We start from the raw sequence: 16,665 nt of genomic DNA on the forward strand, positions 1-16,665 counted from the left end.
CGCGAGGAAAAAATCGAGGAGACAGGCGTCTTCTCGATTTTTGCGCGCGCGGCCTTCTCGCGACTCGCGATCGCGCACTCTTTTAAAAGCGCTAAAAACTACACAGGCGCCTGCTACGCAGGCTAAGTCACTTTAAACTGTCCATTCCCTTGGGATACGTAAAAATCCATTTACATATATCGCCTACGTTGTACTCCTGTGGCCTTGTACAACATAAAGATATAATTATCTGTTTTGCAATGAAAATGTTTGGATCCTGAGTTTGGAGGTAAGCGATTGAGCTTGAGCCCCTTGTAACATCCAGTCGAGGATATGTGTACTCGAGGCGGCGAGCTCTCGTAAGCACTTCAAAAATGTCCCGTCAGAAAGGCGCAAAACAAAATAAAAAGGTCTGCGTAGTAAGTTTATGCGAGGGGGGAGGGAGGGTGAGGCTGGGGCCTGGGGGGCTGGATGGGGAGCGGGGTGTGTCAATCTCCTACTCATCCTCTTCACTCAAACACTAAACTTGGAGCCAGGCGACTTAGGCGACTTATACAGTAGACTCTCTCTAGAACGGACGCCTTCGGGACCGGCTTTAAATGTCCTTCTTGTCAGGGGTTTAGTAAAATGACAGAAAAACGGCACGGAGGGGACCAACACTGGTGTCCGTAAAGAGATAGTTGACTGTAAAGCTTTAGGCTGCTTCTGTTGCCCAGGGGGGAGGGGGGGTACTTGCAGTATACATGACGGGGAGGTTCGACGTATTTTTTTGGGTTGAAAATTTACACCCTCGGTATTTTTTGGGTCAAGAGATCTGTCATGTATTTTTTTAGGTCTCAAAGTCTGTTTGATTGAATAAATCAGTATCGAGGTGCTAGGTCTTGCACTTTTTGGGGTAGATAATTTTGATGCCAGGTATTTTTTTGGGTGTAAAATTTCAGGCTCATGTATTTTTTTGGGTTCCCAATATGAAGCTCCGTCGGATCCCCCCGTCATGTATACTGCAAGTACCCCCCTGGGCTGTTGCCACGCTAGTTGAACTTATTTTTTTCTCCTTTTTCTTTTCCAGTGGCTGGTAGAAAAAATCAGAGAGGCTCGATCATAGATCAAGGCTCCACTCGTTGCACGGGAAAGTGTGTGAATGCTCTTATGCAAGAGAGACATGAATTGGCAATGTATTAGCACAAATGTGTGTTCCTCCGACAAAAGGAGAGAAAACATCTGGAAGCAATTAGGCTTTCTTAGTCATAACCCTGAAAAGTAAAGTTGCTTACTTCAGTAAAATCATCCACTATAAGATTTAGTTCTCAGAATGAACGGTAAATGAAATTTATGCAATCACTAGAGAGAATTTTAATGTTTTGAACGTGAGAAGAAATCGCCTAAAGAAAAAGTCTCCTCTTCGAAGAATACACAACACAGTTTTATGCAATCAAAGAATGTTCAAAATATATACGTTATTTAGGCTATTCAATCCTATACACTTTCAAGTAAGGTATATTTTCCAAAAATGGTATTAAATATTTCAAACATTAGAAATAGCGGTCAGTTTTTGTGTGAGGCCACAGATGGTCTGCCGTCGTGCAATTCCCATTGTGGGTCTAAAAAAGTCGGTTTGACGTCTTTATGTTGACCAAAAAGGTCATGGTTATTATTACGTAAGGCTTGTTTGCCTACAAACCTAAAGTGTGATGGGCATCTATATTCTCATCATAGCTCAATAAATAACCAAGTCGAACAGGTATTGAGAATTAAGAAAATGAACACCTTTTTGACATTCTTGCAACGAATACTAAAAGAAATATAAAAGAAGACAAATAAGGAAATTTTTTTTGTAGAAGTTGGGTCTTATGTTTAGCTGTCTTTGAACAGAAATGGGGAAAAATTATGGGGACTATAGTGTTTTGTTGCAATTTTTCAATTGCAAAATTTAACAAATATTCCAATAAAGGGAATTCATCATTAAGAATCATTTTGAGCTAGTTCGTGAAGTTAAAACTAGAAATACTATAATTAGAACAGCATTTGTCACCATTGTTATTTATGAGTTAGGAGATGTTAACGATTAGGGTTTTAGTATTGTTAGTACTTGTTTAAGAGAAAACTGGAAAAGGAATAAGTAAACAGTCTCAGTGACAAAGGTTAGTTTTGAATTTCAAATTCGCTTTGTTAATTTTTGCTGATACTTGACAGTAAAATATGGTTAACGATTTTTTCCGAGGTGTTAAGGCTTTTAAATCCTGCTTTGATCATTTTTATGCTCTCTTTGTAAACGAAGGATTGTTGCCTTGTATTCTTTGTACTTGCTTAAGAAAAAAACTTTAAATTCTATTTTTAAAATTTAAAATAATTTTAAATAGATAGCTCAAAATTTAAAATGAACTATGTACAACGCTTCTCTACAAAAATATATTTACCTACCGTATGTGGAATGAGCATTAAAAGTGAATTACACGTTGGAAAAGTTTTGTTAATAGGCATGCAGCGCGTGCAGATAGTCTCTCGCCCCTCGCTTCCAGTACCTTCTGAGGCAAAAAGTTGCCAGACCTAAAATGAAATAGGAAGGCGGCAGAGCAAACCCTCTGTTCATGAGCATTTATACACTCACGCTGCACTGTTTTAGAAAATGTCCACCATCATCCCAGGAGAAACTCCGTCCGCTGAGCTTCGAAAGGCTGACGGCGTTCTGAACTTATGCTTTTCAAATAATTCTGCTTTAATCGAGTTCGTATATGCAGTGCAATAAGCTATGCTTAGTGCTGCAGAATAAGTCTTTAGAAAAGTTTTCTTTCAACCAAAAGTTTCCTTTCTTTTTTTAACTCTAACAAACGATTGATTGTAAACGATCCAACTTTGTTTGCAAATGACAATCTTTTTTACAATGTAGCCGTAAAGTATCATCTCCTTTTTCTAGTTTTCCAATCTCACAAAACAATGCCAATACTCGGAGATCGACAGTAAGCGAAGCCGAATATTCACTCTGTATTTCAGTCAGCTCTATTGCGGAGTCACGTAGAAAAGAGCCACAAAGACCACAAGATTTTCAGGAGTGTCAAAAAATGCTTTGATTTTAAATACAAGAATATTTAAAATTGGTATTAGGTAGAACTGAATTTATGCGCAACTTGCTTTGCTAGAACCTGCCCTACGCGCCTGCTTGGTCTTACTACGCGCGCGTTGTAAGCGCGCCTTGCATTATTTTTCGGAGAGGAGATAACGATCGTTTTGCAATCTGTTGCTTGCTAACTAATTATAACATTTTAGGTTTCTTTACTTCGTGGCAATCCTTAAGCTTTGAACACCCTTGAGCCCATTACGTTTCATTTCAAGGACTTCAAAGTACTTTAAAAGTTTATTAAAAATCCTTAAGAGTCCTTTAATTCCCATTGAAAGAATGAAAAATACCTCCACCTTGAATATTGTACAAACTGTTATCGAACCGATATGCTCAGATCGATGTTGTTCATCATCCAACCATAAATAAAATAATCTTACCTTTTTCTGATACAGCCCCATAGATAACTATCTGCTGGTATCTGCTATTAAAGTTTCACAATACCGCGACTCTTGTAACAGGTTTCTAAGGCAAAAGAGACCACAAAGGAATGCCGTAAACTCCTCTCCAACCCTCAATCGACGAAAATAGGCCCCTTTGGGACCACACAGATATTATTTTTTCCTATCATATAACTATTCAAAGATAAATATATGGGTTACTTGTAATATTTAGATTAGATTAAATTCCTTTCAATTGTCAGCTTCTGTAGAAAACAATTCTCCCGCCAGAAAATGTGAGTCTCGTTCCCAGAACTCTCGGTTTGTTTGACTACCGATCTAGAATAACAGAATATCCCTCCATGGAAGCTCAGAAGCTCTAATATGGCTTAAAAACCTTTTGAAGTTTTATATACTGTCAGAAAAGAAACACGCGTAGTATTAAAAGGACTTATTAGTGTAGTCAGAATAATATTACATTTTCAACTACTGATCGTGAAAAATACCTAAAAGAAATACGAAAATGTTCGAATTACGAAGCCGATAAAAATAAAATACAAAGACAACTTTCGATCTAATGCGACATCTCCGCAAGGTGAATTTACATTGGAAAACGCATCTGCCTTGAGGCTAAAAATTTAAAATATTTGGAAGAGAAGACGCCACTTGAAGTCAACAAACATCAATAAAAGATTTGATTGGTCGCATGAATGGAAAGTGAAAAACGATTGTCTTTCATCCAATCAAATTGAAGATTCCTTTGTGTTCACGTGGTCAAACTCAAAATTCTATTTTTGGCTCTGTTTGAAACTGGACTCATTTGTAACGAAAGCGAAGAGTTTGTATATATACTCGCATTTCTCGGCCTAACAGCGTTTCTGGTCAAGTTTGAATACAGAGGTTAACTCTTTCAGGTTTTGGGTTTTTCTAAATTCCGTAATTTGAATTCTTGTCCGCTATCCGCTGTGTAAACTGTTAGGGAAAATCAAGCTTGGAATTCCCGCGTTACTAACGCTACGAGCGATAATTTTGCCTGAATTCCGGTCGTTTGGTGCTCGAGTATTGGTGAGCAAACGAGAGGATCGTGTTTAAAGTGGCAAAGCACCGTTGTGTTTAGACAAGAGAAGAAAAGCCGGCAACTGTCGGATCGAAAAACGACCATGACGTCGCCTCGCTCAGCTGAAAGGTTGTGTCAGACCTGAATATAAAGAACCCGCTTGGCTTGGAACCTTCGAAAGTTTTTATTTTGGCGTGGCGTAATCATCCAAGAAAAAGGGATTAAACTTTCATTATTTTACTCTTAACATGGCTCTGGTATCCTGGGCTTGGATTTCAACAAGCTAATATATTTACAAAACCTGTGAAATGGATGAAGACGAGCAGGATGTTTACGTGGCACAACTTCACGAAGTATTCGACAGTTGTGACCGTGCTGGAAAAGGTTTCCTCAATAGAAGCGAGCTCGTCGAGTTATGCAAAAAATTACAGCTCGATGACCAAGTTCCACAACTACTGCAGCAGTTATTGGGGAGTGTGGAGGCTGAAGGGCAGGTATGTTGAAAAATGTCGCACATATTCACAGATAAGCTTCGATGCCGTAGCACCAAATATTACTGGCGACGTCTGTGAGGCCATGTTTGCTGTAAAGCGATTTCGAAGCTTATCTAATTCACTATTTCTAACATCCTGTCATTGAAGCATTGCTGTTAAGTTTATGTTCCTAGTGACAAGTTTACCGTTTCTGTCGGTAAATGCAAATCTTTATTAGCTAGCATTATTTCCTCTAGAGCTTTGTTTATAACAAATCTGAGTGTGAATTTCTTCGCGGGTACTGCTGTTTGTTTACACTTACAGTATCGCTCGAGAAAGTAATAAATTTCTTGATGTGATGTAAATTTCATTGTCGGTTTCAAACTAGTTCGACAATTTCCGTTAGTTCATTTGTCCTTGACAAGTGTCGATATTAAGATTTACTTTTATCACGCAAACTGGATTAACACAAAGACAGTTTGTCTAAAAGTTTTCTTTAAAGTTATTGTTCCCGACACCCGATGTGTTTCGTGTAAGGGTTATTGCTGAGGGGTTAAGTAATCAGTGTAGTCACTAGCGCATAAAAAACAAATTGCAAACTCTTTTTGTTTTTCTTAAAATGAAACCTACAATGTTCCTTTTCCAATCTGCCGACATTGCTAATCAAATGTTTTTTTGTGCCCTAATCTGTTTTCTGTAAGATACATGTATCATTTATGCTCCAGATACATTTGTGTAATTATCCCGAGTTAATTTCCGGTATTTTTATTGTGTAGTATAATTATGCATGCTGAATGTCCAGAGTTTGTTTGTAATAGAAAATTGCTCTCTAATGACAGTTTACTCACTTTTTTATTACCCCCTTGCAAAAGTTCACCAAACTTTGCTCAACTTCATGTAAAAGCAATCCTGCAACTATTCCGGGATGATTTCACGCATACAATGTATGTCTGCAAGATGTGCAAGCTGACTGTAAACGCTTGAACATTGCAAAGAGTTACAATGTATTTATTCCGAAAGCAATATTTTCTAGGATTAGCATTGATCCTATGGATTTCTTTGTCTATCCCATTGGCACGTAACCTAAAATCTTTTGTTTGATGGTTGGGTCAACATATTATGCAATAAATGGTATATACATGTACAGCATAACTGAAGTTTGTTACGTAATAAACACTGGGACGACAGGCATTTACTAGAAAAGAATGCAATGTCAAGGCTAAACAGTTAGGTGTGAAATTGCAAATAGAGTTTTAAGTACATTTTTGGTAACTGTCATATTCACAGAAGTAGACGGTATCCAGTTGCATAATAATGTGAACCAGAAATAATTACAAATTAAAATGTTTATCATGCACTATTGCTATAAAGGATGAATCATATTACCGGTACACATGATCATTCTCTAACATACAGATGTGCCCTTGTAGGACAGGACCAACCCTGGTAATTTTCCAGTGAAATTGCATATTGTACGATTTGTCAGGAGACAGCTTGCAGTCAATCCAGTGATATATCTGATAGGCAATGATAATTATAACTCATCAAAAACTTGTCTTTCTTTTTGTGTGGATTTGTCTCATGGTACTTAAGAATCTTTTTGTTATTGTCTGTATAGTCTTGAAAAATACAAAGATTAAAAAAGTATTTATTTGCTTGATCTCCCAGTGGGAACATTAGAAGTTGAAAATTATTGGACAGGTAAACTTGTTTTCAGCTAATTACCGTACCAGTAATTATTGGTAACTCGCTTAATTTATTGGGAAAAAGTCTTACAAATATTGCATTTCGATAAAAAAAGAATCATGTGCTAGTCAGAGCATGGGATAAAAAACATCCAAAGATCCCAAATTATGTTGTAGATACATGTACAGTGTTCCATCAACCAAAAATAGAGCGGTTTTCACTTGAGTGTCGAAAGTAAATTGTGTTTGCTTTGGTTTTGCATTACTACGCTTAGTGATTGGCTCAAAAATCTCGCGCCACTTTCTCAGCCAATCAGAAGTAAAACCAAAACCAATCGTGACTCACTCGCGCACGTTTTTCCGTGCTTTCTGCCGGCTACATGTATTTGCTTCGAATTTTGATTAGTTCACTGGATTGTCTGTGTCCTTTGTGATTGGCCAGAGTAATTACTTTGGTTTTGGTTTTATGACACTCAATTGAAAACTGCTCTTTAAAAAACTATTCATTCAGTCAACTGAATTCAGTGCTCATTAAATTGGCCGGTTCATTGTACAGTGTACATATGTAAGGACTGATTATACAGCTGTAGCATGCATATACATGTACAGTGACATGTACATTTTCTGTTGGCCTTGGAAAAATTTAAAATGTATAGACATGAACCGGTATACAATGTGGTCTGTACCGTACTGTAGAATGGTTGAAGTGGTGTATGCAGAAATGTTGTGGTCTACATTTGGGCGTCTTGGTGTGTCTACATGTAATCACCATGCAAATGCAGAATTACATGTAAAACAAAAGGTTCAGGATGCATAAAAAATACTCATGCCAAAACATGAATTGCTGATCCACAATATGGTTTCCACAGCATCAAGGACATGGAATACATAACATGTACATTTTACTATGTACAGCAGTTTCTACTTCAATTGTCACCATTACTGTGTCTGGCACAGAATTTGCTCCAGTGTGCTATTACTGGACAAAAATTAATGCTAAAATGACAACAAGTTAATTTATCGCCTTGCAATCTTTGTTTAACTTAGTAAAAAGTAGTTAATTGGTTGCCTTTGTATGTGTAGGCACCATGATCCTTTCTAGCTAAAAGCTGCTTTCTTGTACTGTACAGCATAACGTAGAAGCTGATAATTACAAATTGTTTGAAAAATTTGCATGTGTGAAAAATGCACTTGATGTGGCGTGTATACCTTGACAACAATATTTTACAATACACTGATTTCTTAATTTCCATTTGCAACCAAAATATTATTATATACTAGTAAGCAATAAGACAGTACACTGTACTACACTGTACATTGTACACTGCGAGATTGTAGTAACAAGCCCTGTGGGCTGTTAGAAATGTAAACTGGAGCTTTCTGTTTTGCCCAAAATTAACTCTGGTTCTTCACTTGTACCTGATATTTTAATAGAAACTTAGTGATTGTGAGCTTTTGTGCTCATTTGCAGTCTTTTGTGGCATAAAGTCATATCAAATGTACTGTATACTACTACTAGTATGAGAGGCGGATGTGTATTTTTCATGAAGAAAATCTGATATTTTATTTATGATCTGGGAGTATCCAAATTGTTCAGGTACTCCGCCCTATTTAGTTATTTTTGTTTTGTAAGTTGCTACATGTAAACAGAGCAAAAGAAGCAGCTAGTCTCACGCACTCAAACACATTACATGAAAATGATCAATTTGGAGTTTGGATCTAAAAGAGTTGTTGAACCCTTCTCAGCCGTAGTCTCAACGTTTGGAAAAAAGTGAATTCCAGCTTGCTTTTCTGACAAGCACCTGTCAAATTTTGCTTGATCAGGCAGTCGCATATGATTTAGTTGGCAGAGGACTTGCCTGTGCCCTTGCCTATCAGGCACGCAAGAATGAAAAGCATTCTCGTCCCCATAGCTCTTTTTCGTTTCTCTTAGCCGGCTGGGCCTTGGCACGAGAAAACAAAGGGCTCTGGAGTGACAGGATTTGCAGTCCTAGGCCTAGTGTAGGACTTCCGATCCTCATGTATGCAGTCATGAGGTTTCAAAAGAATGTATGAGAGAGTCGTTTCGTTTTCGACTTCCGTTTAGGAATTGTTTATAATATAAAAATTCATCAAGCTTTTGTTTACACAGTGCTTGTAAATAACTATCTGCACCTGTGCATTAGAAAGAAAACAATAATTACAGCTTCTCTCAAGCTGTTTGTGTTTCATCTGCCACAAAAAGGAAAAGACTGGTAAAAGCACTTGTGATTTTGGTTTGTTATTTTGTAATTAAAAAAAAAAAATTGTTAGTAGAATTTAGACTGCTGAAAAAATTCTTTAAAAGTTTGGTATTAAGTTAAGACAAAATGGCTTCCGCTGGTGGTAAAATTGTTAAGGTGACTGAGTTTTAAATAAGAGTTTTTGTCAAGTTCAACAGGTGACTGGAGTGTGCTATTATATGTGACTGCTTTGAATAGCTTGTGGTACTACATGTACATGTTAAATTGGTGTTTATATTGAACTTTAATAGTGCGGGAAAATGCTTCAGCTGTGTATTCGAAATCACAGGAACTACAATTTGCGAACTTCGACAACTGAAATGATCTTGTTAAAGCATCATTGTCACATATTTTTGTGTGTTGCTTTACATTCATGTGTACAGTTTCAAAGATTTAATTTGTGATGAATATTAAATGATTTTAAAGCACCTGTTCTCTGACATCATTTCTGTGCCCTGTTTTCTTCTGTTTTGTTTGTAAGAAGGTTTTAAACTTATTCTTTTGTGTGTGCAAGACTTGAAGTTGGAACTTTGTTAACTGAGAAAAGTTTGCTTCTTTAACTGTTTTGCTAATCGTTATGAAAGAGCTGGTATGTGATTACCTTGCTAGAGAGGTCACTCTTAATGGCAGAAAACTCAATGTAAGTGGCAGTGCGGTAAATTGAATCCTCAACAAAAAATTGGGATTGCTGCTTTTCTTTACAATTGAATGTCACAAACTTCTTGCAAATTCTTTAAGGCCAGTTAATTCCTGCCTTTGTTCACATATTTAAACAGAGTTTTTTTGGGAAAGTAGATTTTAAAATACTGACAGTATTAATTTGAGGAAGAGGTCTTGTGACATATATCACTGACAGAAAATTAGCTTTGTATGAAAAAAGCTTCATATAACTATACTGTTGTATTTTCTTACTTTTTTTTGTTAATAGGCTATAGTGTAACCTCAAAATATCAGAATTAATATGTTCCTGAAGGACAATGTATGCACGTGCATATTGTGCCTAGCCAGTGGACAGTGAAATTCCCCGCCTACTTGATTCAAGCTTGACCAGAGTTCACTGTCTTCAAATTGTACATGTACATGTTTTTTTTAATAAATTGGTGATATTGAGTTGGAAACAAAAAGACCTTTGGGTTCCACTACATGTAGCTGGGGATGACAAGATAATAATGGCTTGAAGCTACAGTGTATAGTTAACTCTTGCCTTGCGGACACCTCGCTATTACGGACACCCTGTTATTACGGACTGGAGTTGAAGTCTTGGCGAATAAGAATTAGAGAAAATACTTGTACATGTAACTCTTGCTACTATGGACTTTCTCTATTACAGACGATATAGAGGGAGTTGACTGTACATGTATATTCTTTTTAGTGTTGTGTGGGAAGCATCTATAAGCAGAGCTTCAAATGTATTTGGTATTTCTATCCATTTGTTATATAGGTGACATTTGATGACTTCAAAGAAGGATTTGTAGCTGTGCTGTCTCAAGCAATTGAACAATTATCCTCTAGTGAGGATGAAGAAGAACAACCATCTGATTCTACTACAGGTGTTGTATTAATTTCATTTTAATTTATTGTCAATGTCCTTTGATCTGGATGCAATTGTGTAAAATACAAGCTTCAATAGGCCATTTCTGAGTTACTCTTTGCCTCTCTTTCAAAACAGGTCTACATGGGAAACCATTCAAATGAAAATGACTTTTGTTTTTATGAAAATGGTCTTGTAGGTAAAACTGATTTTTATATGAATGGTTTCGCACATACAGTACATTGTAGACTCGTTTTGCAACAGAGGCAAAGGGTAATTCGGAAATGGCCTATTGCTAGATGCTTTGTGTCATTTTATGTCAAGATAGCATAATGCAAGTACACATTATTTAATTTGAAAGAAGTAAAAGGTTCTGTTGACGAGAGGTGCAGAAACTCTGAGTTCTCCTAAAATTAATCATATTAAGTGGTTGCATCTGTATGTTCTTAATTAAAGGTGAATGTGAGCAAAGGGTGCTGACTGACTGATTCACGTTCAGCCATACATGTACTGTACCTGAAGCTACATTGTACATGTACTGTAGTAAACACTTCCATGTTAATTCATGTACTAAGTTGTCAATGAAATATTATTTTAGCAGAACCACCCAAGCTAGTGGTGAATGAGAAGCGTTATGGAAGATGGTCCCGTCCAGAGGCATCTTACTCAGAAGACCTTTACTCTGCGGATGATGAGAGCATGATTGAAAGTCGGCCTGAGAGCCGCTTGAGTGATTCTCACATCACGTCAGAGGCAGATCATCATGATGCCCCTGCAAGAGAGGTGAGAACACCCAGATGGACCAGTATTGATTGTTTTCATGTGAGGTCGTCAAAATTCTAAATTATTTTACAACTTCTGATCTTTTCTTTATTAGCATGTTCTTGACATCAGTGTCGCTAGTTTATTTTTTCCATCTACTCCTAACTAAAATCTGTTAGTTTGTTGACGTGTTTTTTTAATGCAAGAAAAAATTCTTGTTGTTTTGGTTAAACAATCTATCGCTGTTCAGAACCAGTCTAAGACTTGCAACTGGTTGTTAAACCAAAAAAGTCATTATATGTCCTCTTTTTATCAGCAAGGTACACAATCACAGGGTTCGTACACGTCTTGAAAACCCTTGAATTTCAGGAGTTTGATTTTAAGGCCTTGAAAGTACTTGAAATTGATTTTGGTTCTTGAAAGTCCTTAATTTTTTATTGAACGTCAAAAGGCTTCAAGGCAATGAAAAGACCGCCAAAATAAGCGATTTTTTTTTTAGTTCTTCAGCAAGCACATCAACGGCACAACAGACTGGAAATCGTTGGTTTGAGTTCCTTAAAATTTCCATGAAGGGTCCTGAAAAGTCCTTGAATTTTTGGCCTGAAAAAGTGTATGAACCCTGCAATCAGAAACATACTCAACAGACCTGTAAAGTTTAACATTTAGAGTGTGGCACCCTTGTGTGTGATCACACAGTATACATAAATCTCTCAAAATTTCAAAAATTTTGGTACCAACTGTTAAGAACTCTAAAGTGTATTGAAAACCCAGGCTCATTTGCACTGGTTTAAGGTACGGTAAATTGATAGCTGACTGCGATCTTTTGTATTCCAGGAAAAACCAAAGTTGGAGAGAAGGCTATCAAGCAGAAAAAGTAGTCTGAGAAACAGTATACGTCGTCACAACTCCAAGCAGAGGAAATCACGTGAAGACTCTGTGATTGTCACTGACTCAGATGTATTGGAGGGAGGTGGACTGTTGAGTGCATCTCCACATCCCGATGGAGCTAATTCAGGTGTGGTTTTAAACTTTGTGGAGGCTAAATCCATGCACAATGTTCACATACATATTGTATAATTGTCAAAGGAATTGTGTTCACCCTGAAAATTACTTAAGGGCCTGATTACATTAGCCAGGCTGGTGCTGTTTTGCTGAGATTTTGGCATGTCTTTTAAACACAAAGAAAATCAAATTTGCAATTGCATGACAACCAGGCCAGCCCGGTTAGCCAAGATCCCCGTATCGCGAAGCCAGGATGAAAATTTTCCATGAAATCCCAGGTCTTGCTTGTCTTATGTAACACTGGGCTGGAAGTCATCTTGGCAAACCGAGCCAGCCTGGCTCATGTACTCAGCTCGATCAGGCCCTTTAGTGTTGTTACAATGGACATGTGTTACATCACAAAATTCTGGAGGTAACATTCAATGGACTGTATGCAGTATTCTATTCAAAGAACACAGTCATACTCCTAGCATTTGTAGCTTCACGTCAAAAGTTAAGAACTGGCTTAGTGTGCTGTACATTATAAACAATGAGACAAAAGCAAAAAAATGTTGTTTTTTAATTGTCAGGTTATGAGTCGCCTAGTGAAGAGGAACAACTGCGAGCGATCTGGAATGAAGTGAATGTTGGTGCAACTGGTTATCTGGACAAACATGAACTGTCAGTAGTGTGTGATCACATCGGCATGGACTCCATGAATGAACAGGTTGGTGGAACAAACAGACTGAAGAAAATTGAAAGAACAGCTGAACATCAGCTTGTCATGATTGACTTGTGTTACAACAACTTCACCTTTCATAACATAAGAACTTTTAAGCCCGGGGGCGTTTTATACTGGGAGGCTCCAGTACCTTTTTATATACCATTTTGACAGAAAAGGCACCCCTTTCGTATACCTTTTATTGAAAAAAGTACCCCCTTCATATACCTACACCTACACGACACGACATATACTTAAGGTTTCCTTGACATTTTTATGTAGCGCTTAATAAATTAAGACGATACAGCCATTAGTTGCGTCTGTTCGAAATATTTTATTTAAAGGCCTTTTTAAATATCTTAATGACAGAATTTCCTACCCTTTCATGTATCTAAACTTGCAAAATCCCTACCCTTTTATATACCTGAAGCCCGAAAAAGGTATAGGCCATTATAGGGAGTACCCCCCCCCCCCCCCCAAGGCTTTTAAGTTGAAAACCTAACTAATGATTCCATTGTACATGTACACTGCTGACAATCATATTGTTGTTGTTGTGTAGTTATACATTTACTGCTGCTTTTAATTAATTCACATTCTTTTGTGTGCACATCTATCCAATCAAAAGCCCAGGATAGCTATTGTCAGCCTCTGATTGAATAGTCTGCATGCAAAAAGATGTGAATTAATTAAAAGTGGACACACTTTTGGGCTCCTTACTGAAACTGTAACATTTGGAAATGTTGTTTGTGCTTTACACATACTGTACTTGTAATCATGTCCATGTATTATGTAATAGTAATTGTTTAATTTCCAAACTTGCATTTTTACTGTAAATTCACTTTTATGATTGCTGCTAATTAACATTTTGGTCATACAGTGTTTTTGTACATCAGTGATGATAAAGATCAAAACAAGACTCTGCAAAGGTTTTGTTCATAAGTTAAAAATTTCATTTTTTTTTGTTATTTCAGGAGCTGGCTCTCCTGTTTGAGGAGCTGGATGAGGATGGTGATGGACAAGTGAGCTTTAACGAGTTTTTGCACGGCTTGTTTGCGGCAAAAGACCTTCAACAATCTGACATTGAACCTGAGTGGGAGCAGCCACAGCAGTCCACACCTTACAATCAACCACCACCAGCAAATTTCACCACAAAAGTAAGTGACTGTGATACAGTTACAGTTGAATCCCGATAACTCGAACCCTCAATAACTAACTTCTCCTCAGGGTCATTTTCTTACTAATTCTACCCTCGATAACTCGCACTCCCCATAACTTGAACCTTTTTCGATTTCCCTTGAAGGTTTGAGTTATCGGGATTCAACTGTAGGAATCAAAACTATCGATACAGTGTATCCGTCGCAAGTTCACAATTTACAGTTTAACCTGAAAAGAATAAGAAAACAGATGTCTCGTTTAGTGTGCTAAATGTACATGTACATGTATTCTGCTTACTTCCGAGGCCTCAAAGTTTCAATGCAATAAGAAATTATTAAGGTCAGTCATTAATTTAATGACTTTCCTTTTCCAATTTATTGCTATCAGTTTAGAATTGCTTCATCTAAACAGATGGAGATAGTGAAAGCCAAAATGTTGAAGACAAAAAATAAACAACAATACTTGAGGGGTCTACAGCACAAGATAGTTTTTTTGCTAATGGTGTAACCAAGGTCATACACCACTGTCAATTGTAAATACAGTTTCTGTACTGTACATGCCATTGCTGAACATAATTAATAACTCTGAGCCATCATGTTTTAAATTGCAAGTTCTGTTACATGTACTTGGAGTGGTAATTTGTTTAAAAGTTATGACTCAGTTGAAGTATTTTCTTTGCAGGGGCAAAGAAGATCAGTCAACCATGATGATTCTTTCTTCTTATCAAGAACTGGTGGAAGCAGTTCAGCATTCGGTAAGACAATAACAAAGTACTGTCAACAAATTATTCACATTTTATAGAATTGCTATACAATGTACAGTACATGCAGATCTTATTTGACTTGTCACCAGAATTGCAAAGGTCATGGGTGTGCACTGGACTCCAGATCCAGTGGCCCTGGTTCAAGTCCTGGCTGGGCACTGCATTGTGTCCTCAGGCAAGACACTTTACTCTCACAGTGCCTCGACCGCGGTCAAACGACAGAAATATGCAAAAAATAAGAAAAGTACTGCAAAGATAAGGTTATAATTTTCACAGTTTAAAGTTCGATACATAACCGGTATCCTAAGGGTTTACTAAGTTTTTTGGTGCTTTACTAAAAAAGTTCTACGTGTTTGAAAATAGCGAAATGCGGACTTGTCGGCGCCATTTTGTCTAAGCACTTTGGCTCGGACGCGAAACATTTAGAAAGTAAAAACACTCGTTTACCTGAGGAAATGGGATTATGCTTACACTCAGCAACTATTTTTATCTATCCTTGCTCGTACTAACACTTCAATGTGAACAAAAGACGTCGAAATGGAAAGAAAGCTGCCTGAGACGTTTGACCGCGGTGAACACAGTGCCTCTCTCTCCACCCAGGTTTATAAATGGGTACCAGCAAATTTACTGCTGGGGGTAATCCTGTGATGGACTAGCATCCCATCTAGGGGGGAGTAGCAATACTCCTACATGTAGTTGCTTTATGCTACAGAAACTGGGATAAGCTCTATGAGCCACTAGGCTCAACAGCAGGGTTTACCTTTTACCTGACACTGTTAGTTAAAATGTACTGAAACTGCAAATTATGTACTTTAAGATCCATTCTGTTTCATTCTTTTCACAGCTGTTGACATAAATTGTATGTGATCTACTGTACACTGTATTTTGTATATTCATTCATGACTGATTCTTGTTTGTATTATTTCTTGCAGATCTTCTCACACTTCTAGACCCAGAAAATACAGGGTGAGTCCTGACTTGATGCATAGATGAGATAGTTCTCTATTTTAACTTGGTTTTTAACTTAGATTATATAATATGCAAAGTATAAGATAAAGATTTTATAGGGTCCACCACTTGACCCAAAAATTTAAGGAAAACATTAATTTCATTTGCTGTATGTCTTGTGGTTTTCTTAGTTTTGCTAAAAAAGAAGACATCAAAGATTTCTGGCTGGCCCAGGGATTAAATGAAGCTATTCCACTTCTAGAGGTATTGTACAAACATAACAAACATTTCAACTACGCACATCGCATGTGTAGAGCAGGGAAAGGAAAATGAGAAGTCGGGTGTGATTGCAAAGTGCGAAAGGGGGCAAATGCAATCAGTGGAATCAATAGAATTACGTGCTTGTGCCCACATTCCCTTTCTCCCTCCCCTTGCTTTATGTATGCCTGCTGCCCATGCTACTGTGCACATTGTAATTAGCCTACTACTGCACAGTGTACAAGTCTGCACCTGCCGAATTGGTCAGTACTCCATGTACCTTCCCTGAAACGTATACAGTAGGCTTCGTACTGTTAGAAGTGCTCAGGTCACACTCCCCAGCAAAACGTTAGCTCTTTGGGTGGGGGACCTCCACTTATCAGGGAAGAATTTTTTCTTAACAAATTTAAACAGATGCGTTATGATGTCTTAAATCAGAACCAGATTCTCCCTCACAAAACTACTGTAAATTTTGCTTAAATTCTAACGTGGAGTTTTCTTTTTACAGCACCTAGAGATAGACGTGGAAGGTAAAGTGAGTCTTCACCAGCTAACCAACTTACTGGAGTCTGTTGTGGAGGAGCAGAGTGATGGTA

At 37.5% G+C, this 16,665-nt stretch overlaps 2 protein-coding genes across 2 annotated transcripts in view; both read left to right on the forward strand.

Moving 5' to 3' along the window:
- Positions 1–2,458, forward strand: part of LOC144642038 (intermembrane lipid transfer protein VPS13A-like) — a 99,389-nt gene extending 96,931 nt beyond the window's left edge. The window contains exon 97 of the mRNA XM_078501039.1: positions 1,049–2,458. Coding sequence (XP_078357165.1) covers positions 1,049–1,084 — 36 coding nt within the window. The 3' untranslated portion in view covers positions 1,085–2,458. The remainder of the gene's footprint in view (positions 1–1,048) is intronic.
- A 1,820-nt stretch (positions 2,459–4,278) lies between these two features.
- The window catches only part of LOC144642097 (uncharacterized), a 29,475-nt gene continuing 17,088 nt past the window's right edge, over positions 4,279–16,665 (forward strand). Inside the window, 10 exon segments of the mRNA XM_078501093.1 lie at positions 4,279–5,025; positions 10,392–10,500; positions 11,080–11,264; positions 12,078–12,258; positions 12,815–12,951; positions 13,917–14,099; positions 14,782–14,854; positions 15,796–15,829; positions 16,003–16,075; positions 16,578–16,662. Coding sequence (XP_078357219.1) covers positions 4,840–5,025; positions 10,392–10,500; positions 11,080–11,264; positions 12,078–12,258; positions 12,815–12,951; positions 13,917–14,099; positions 14,782–14,854; positions 15,796–15,829; positions 16,003–16,075; positions 16,578–16,662 — 1,246 coding nt within the window. The 5' untranslated portion in view covers positions 4,279–4,839.

The sequence above is a fragment of the Oculina patagonica genome, chromosome 1 (genome assembly GCF_052425735.1).
Source record: "Oculina patagonica isolate OP01 chromosome 1, crgOcupat, whole genome shotgun sequence".
Taxonomy (NCBI): Eukaryota; Metazoa; Cnidaria; class Anthozoa; order Scleractinia; family Oculinidae; genus Oculina; species Oculina patagonica.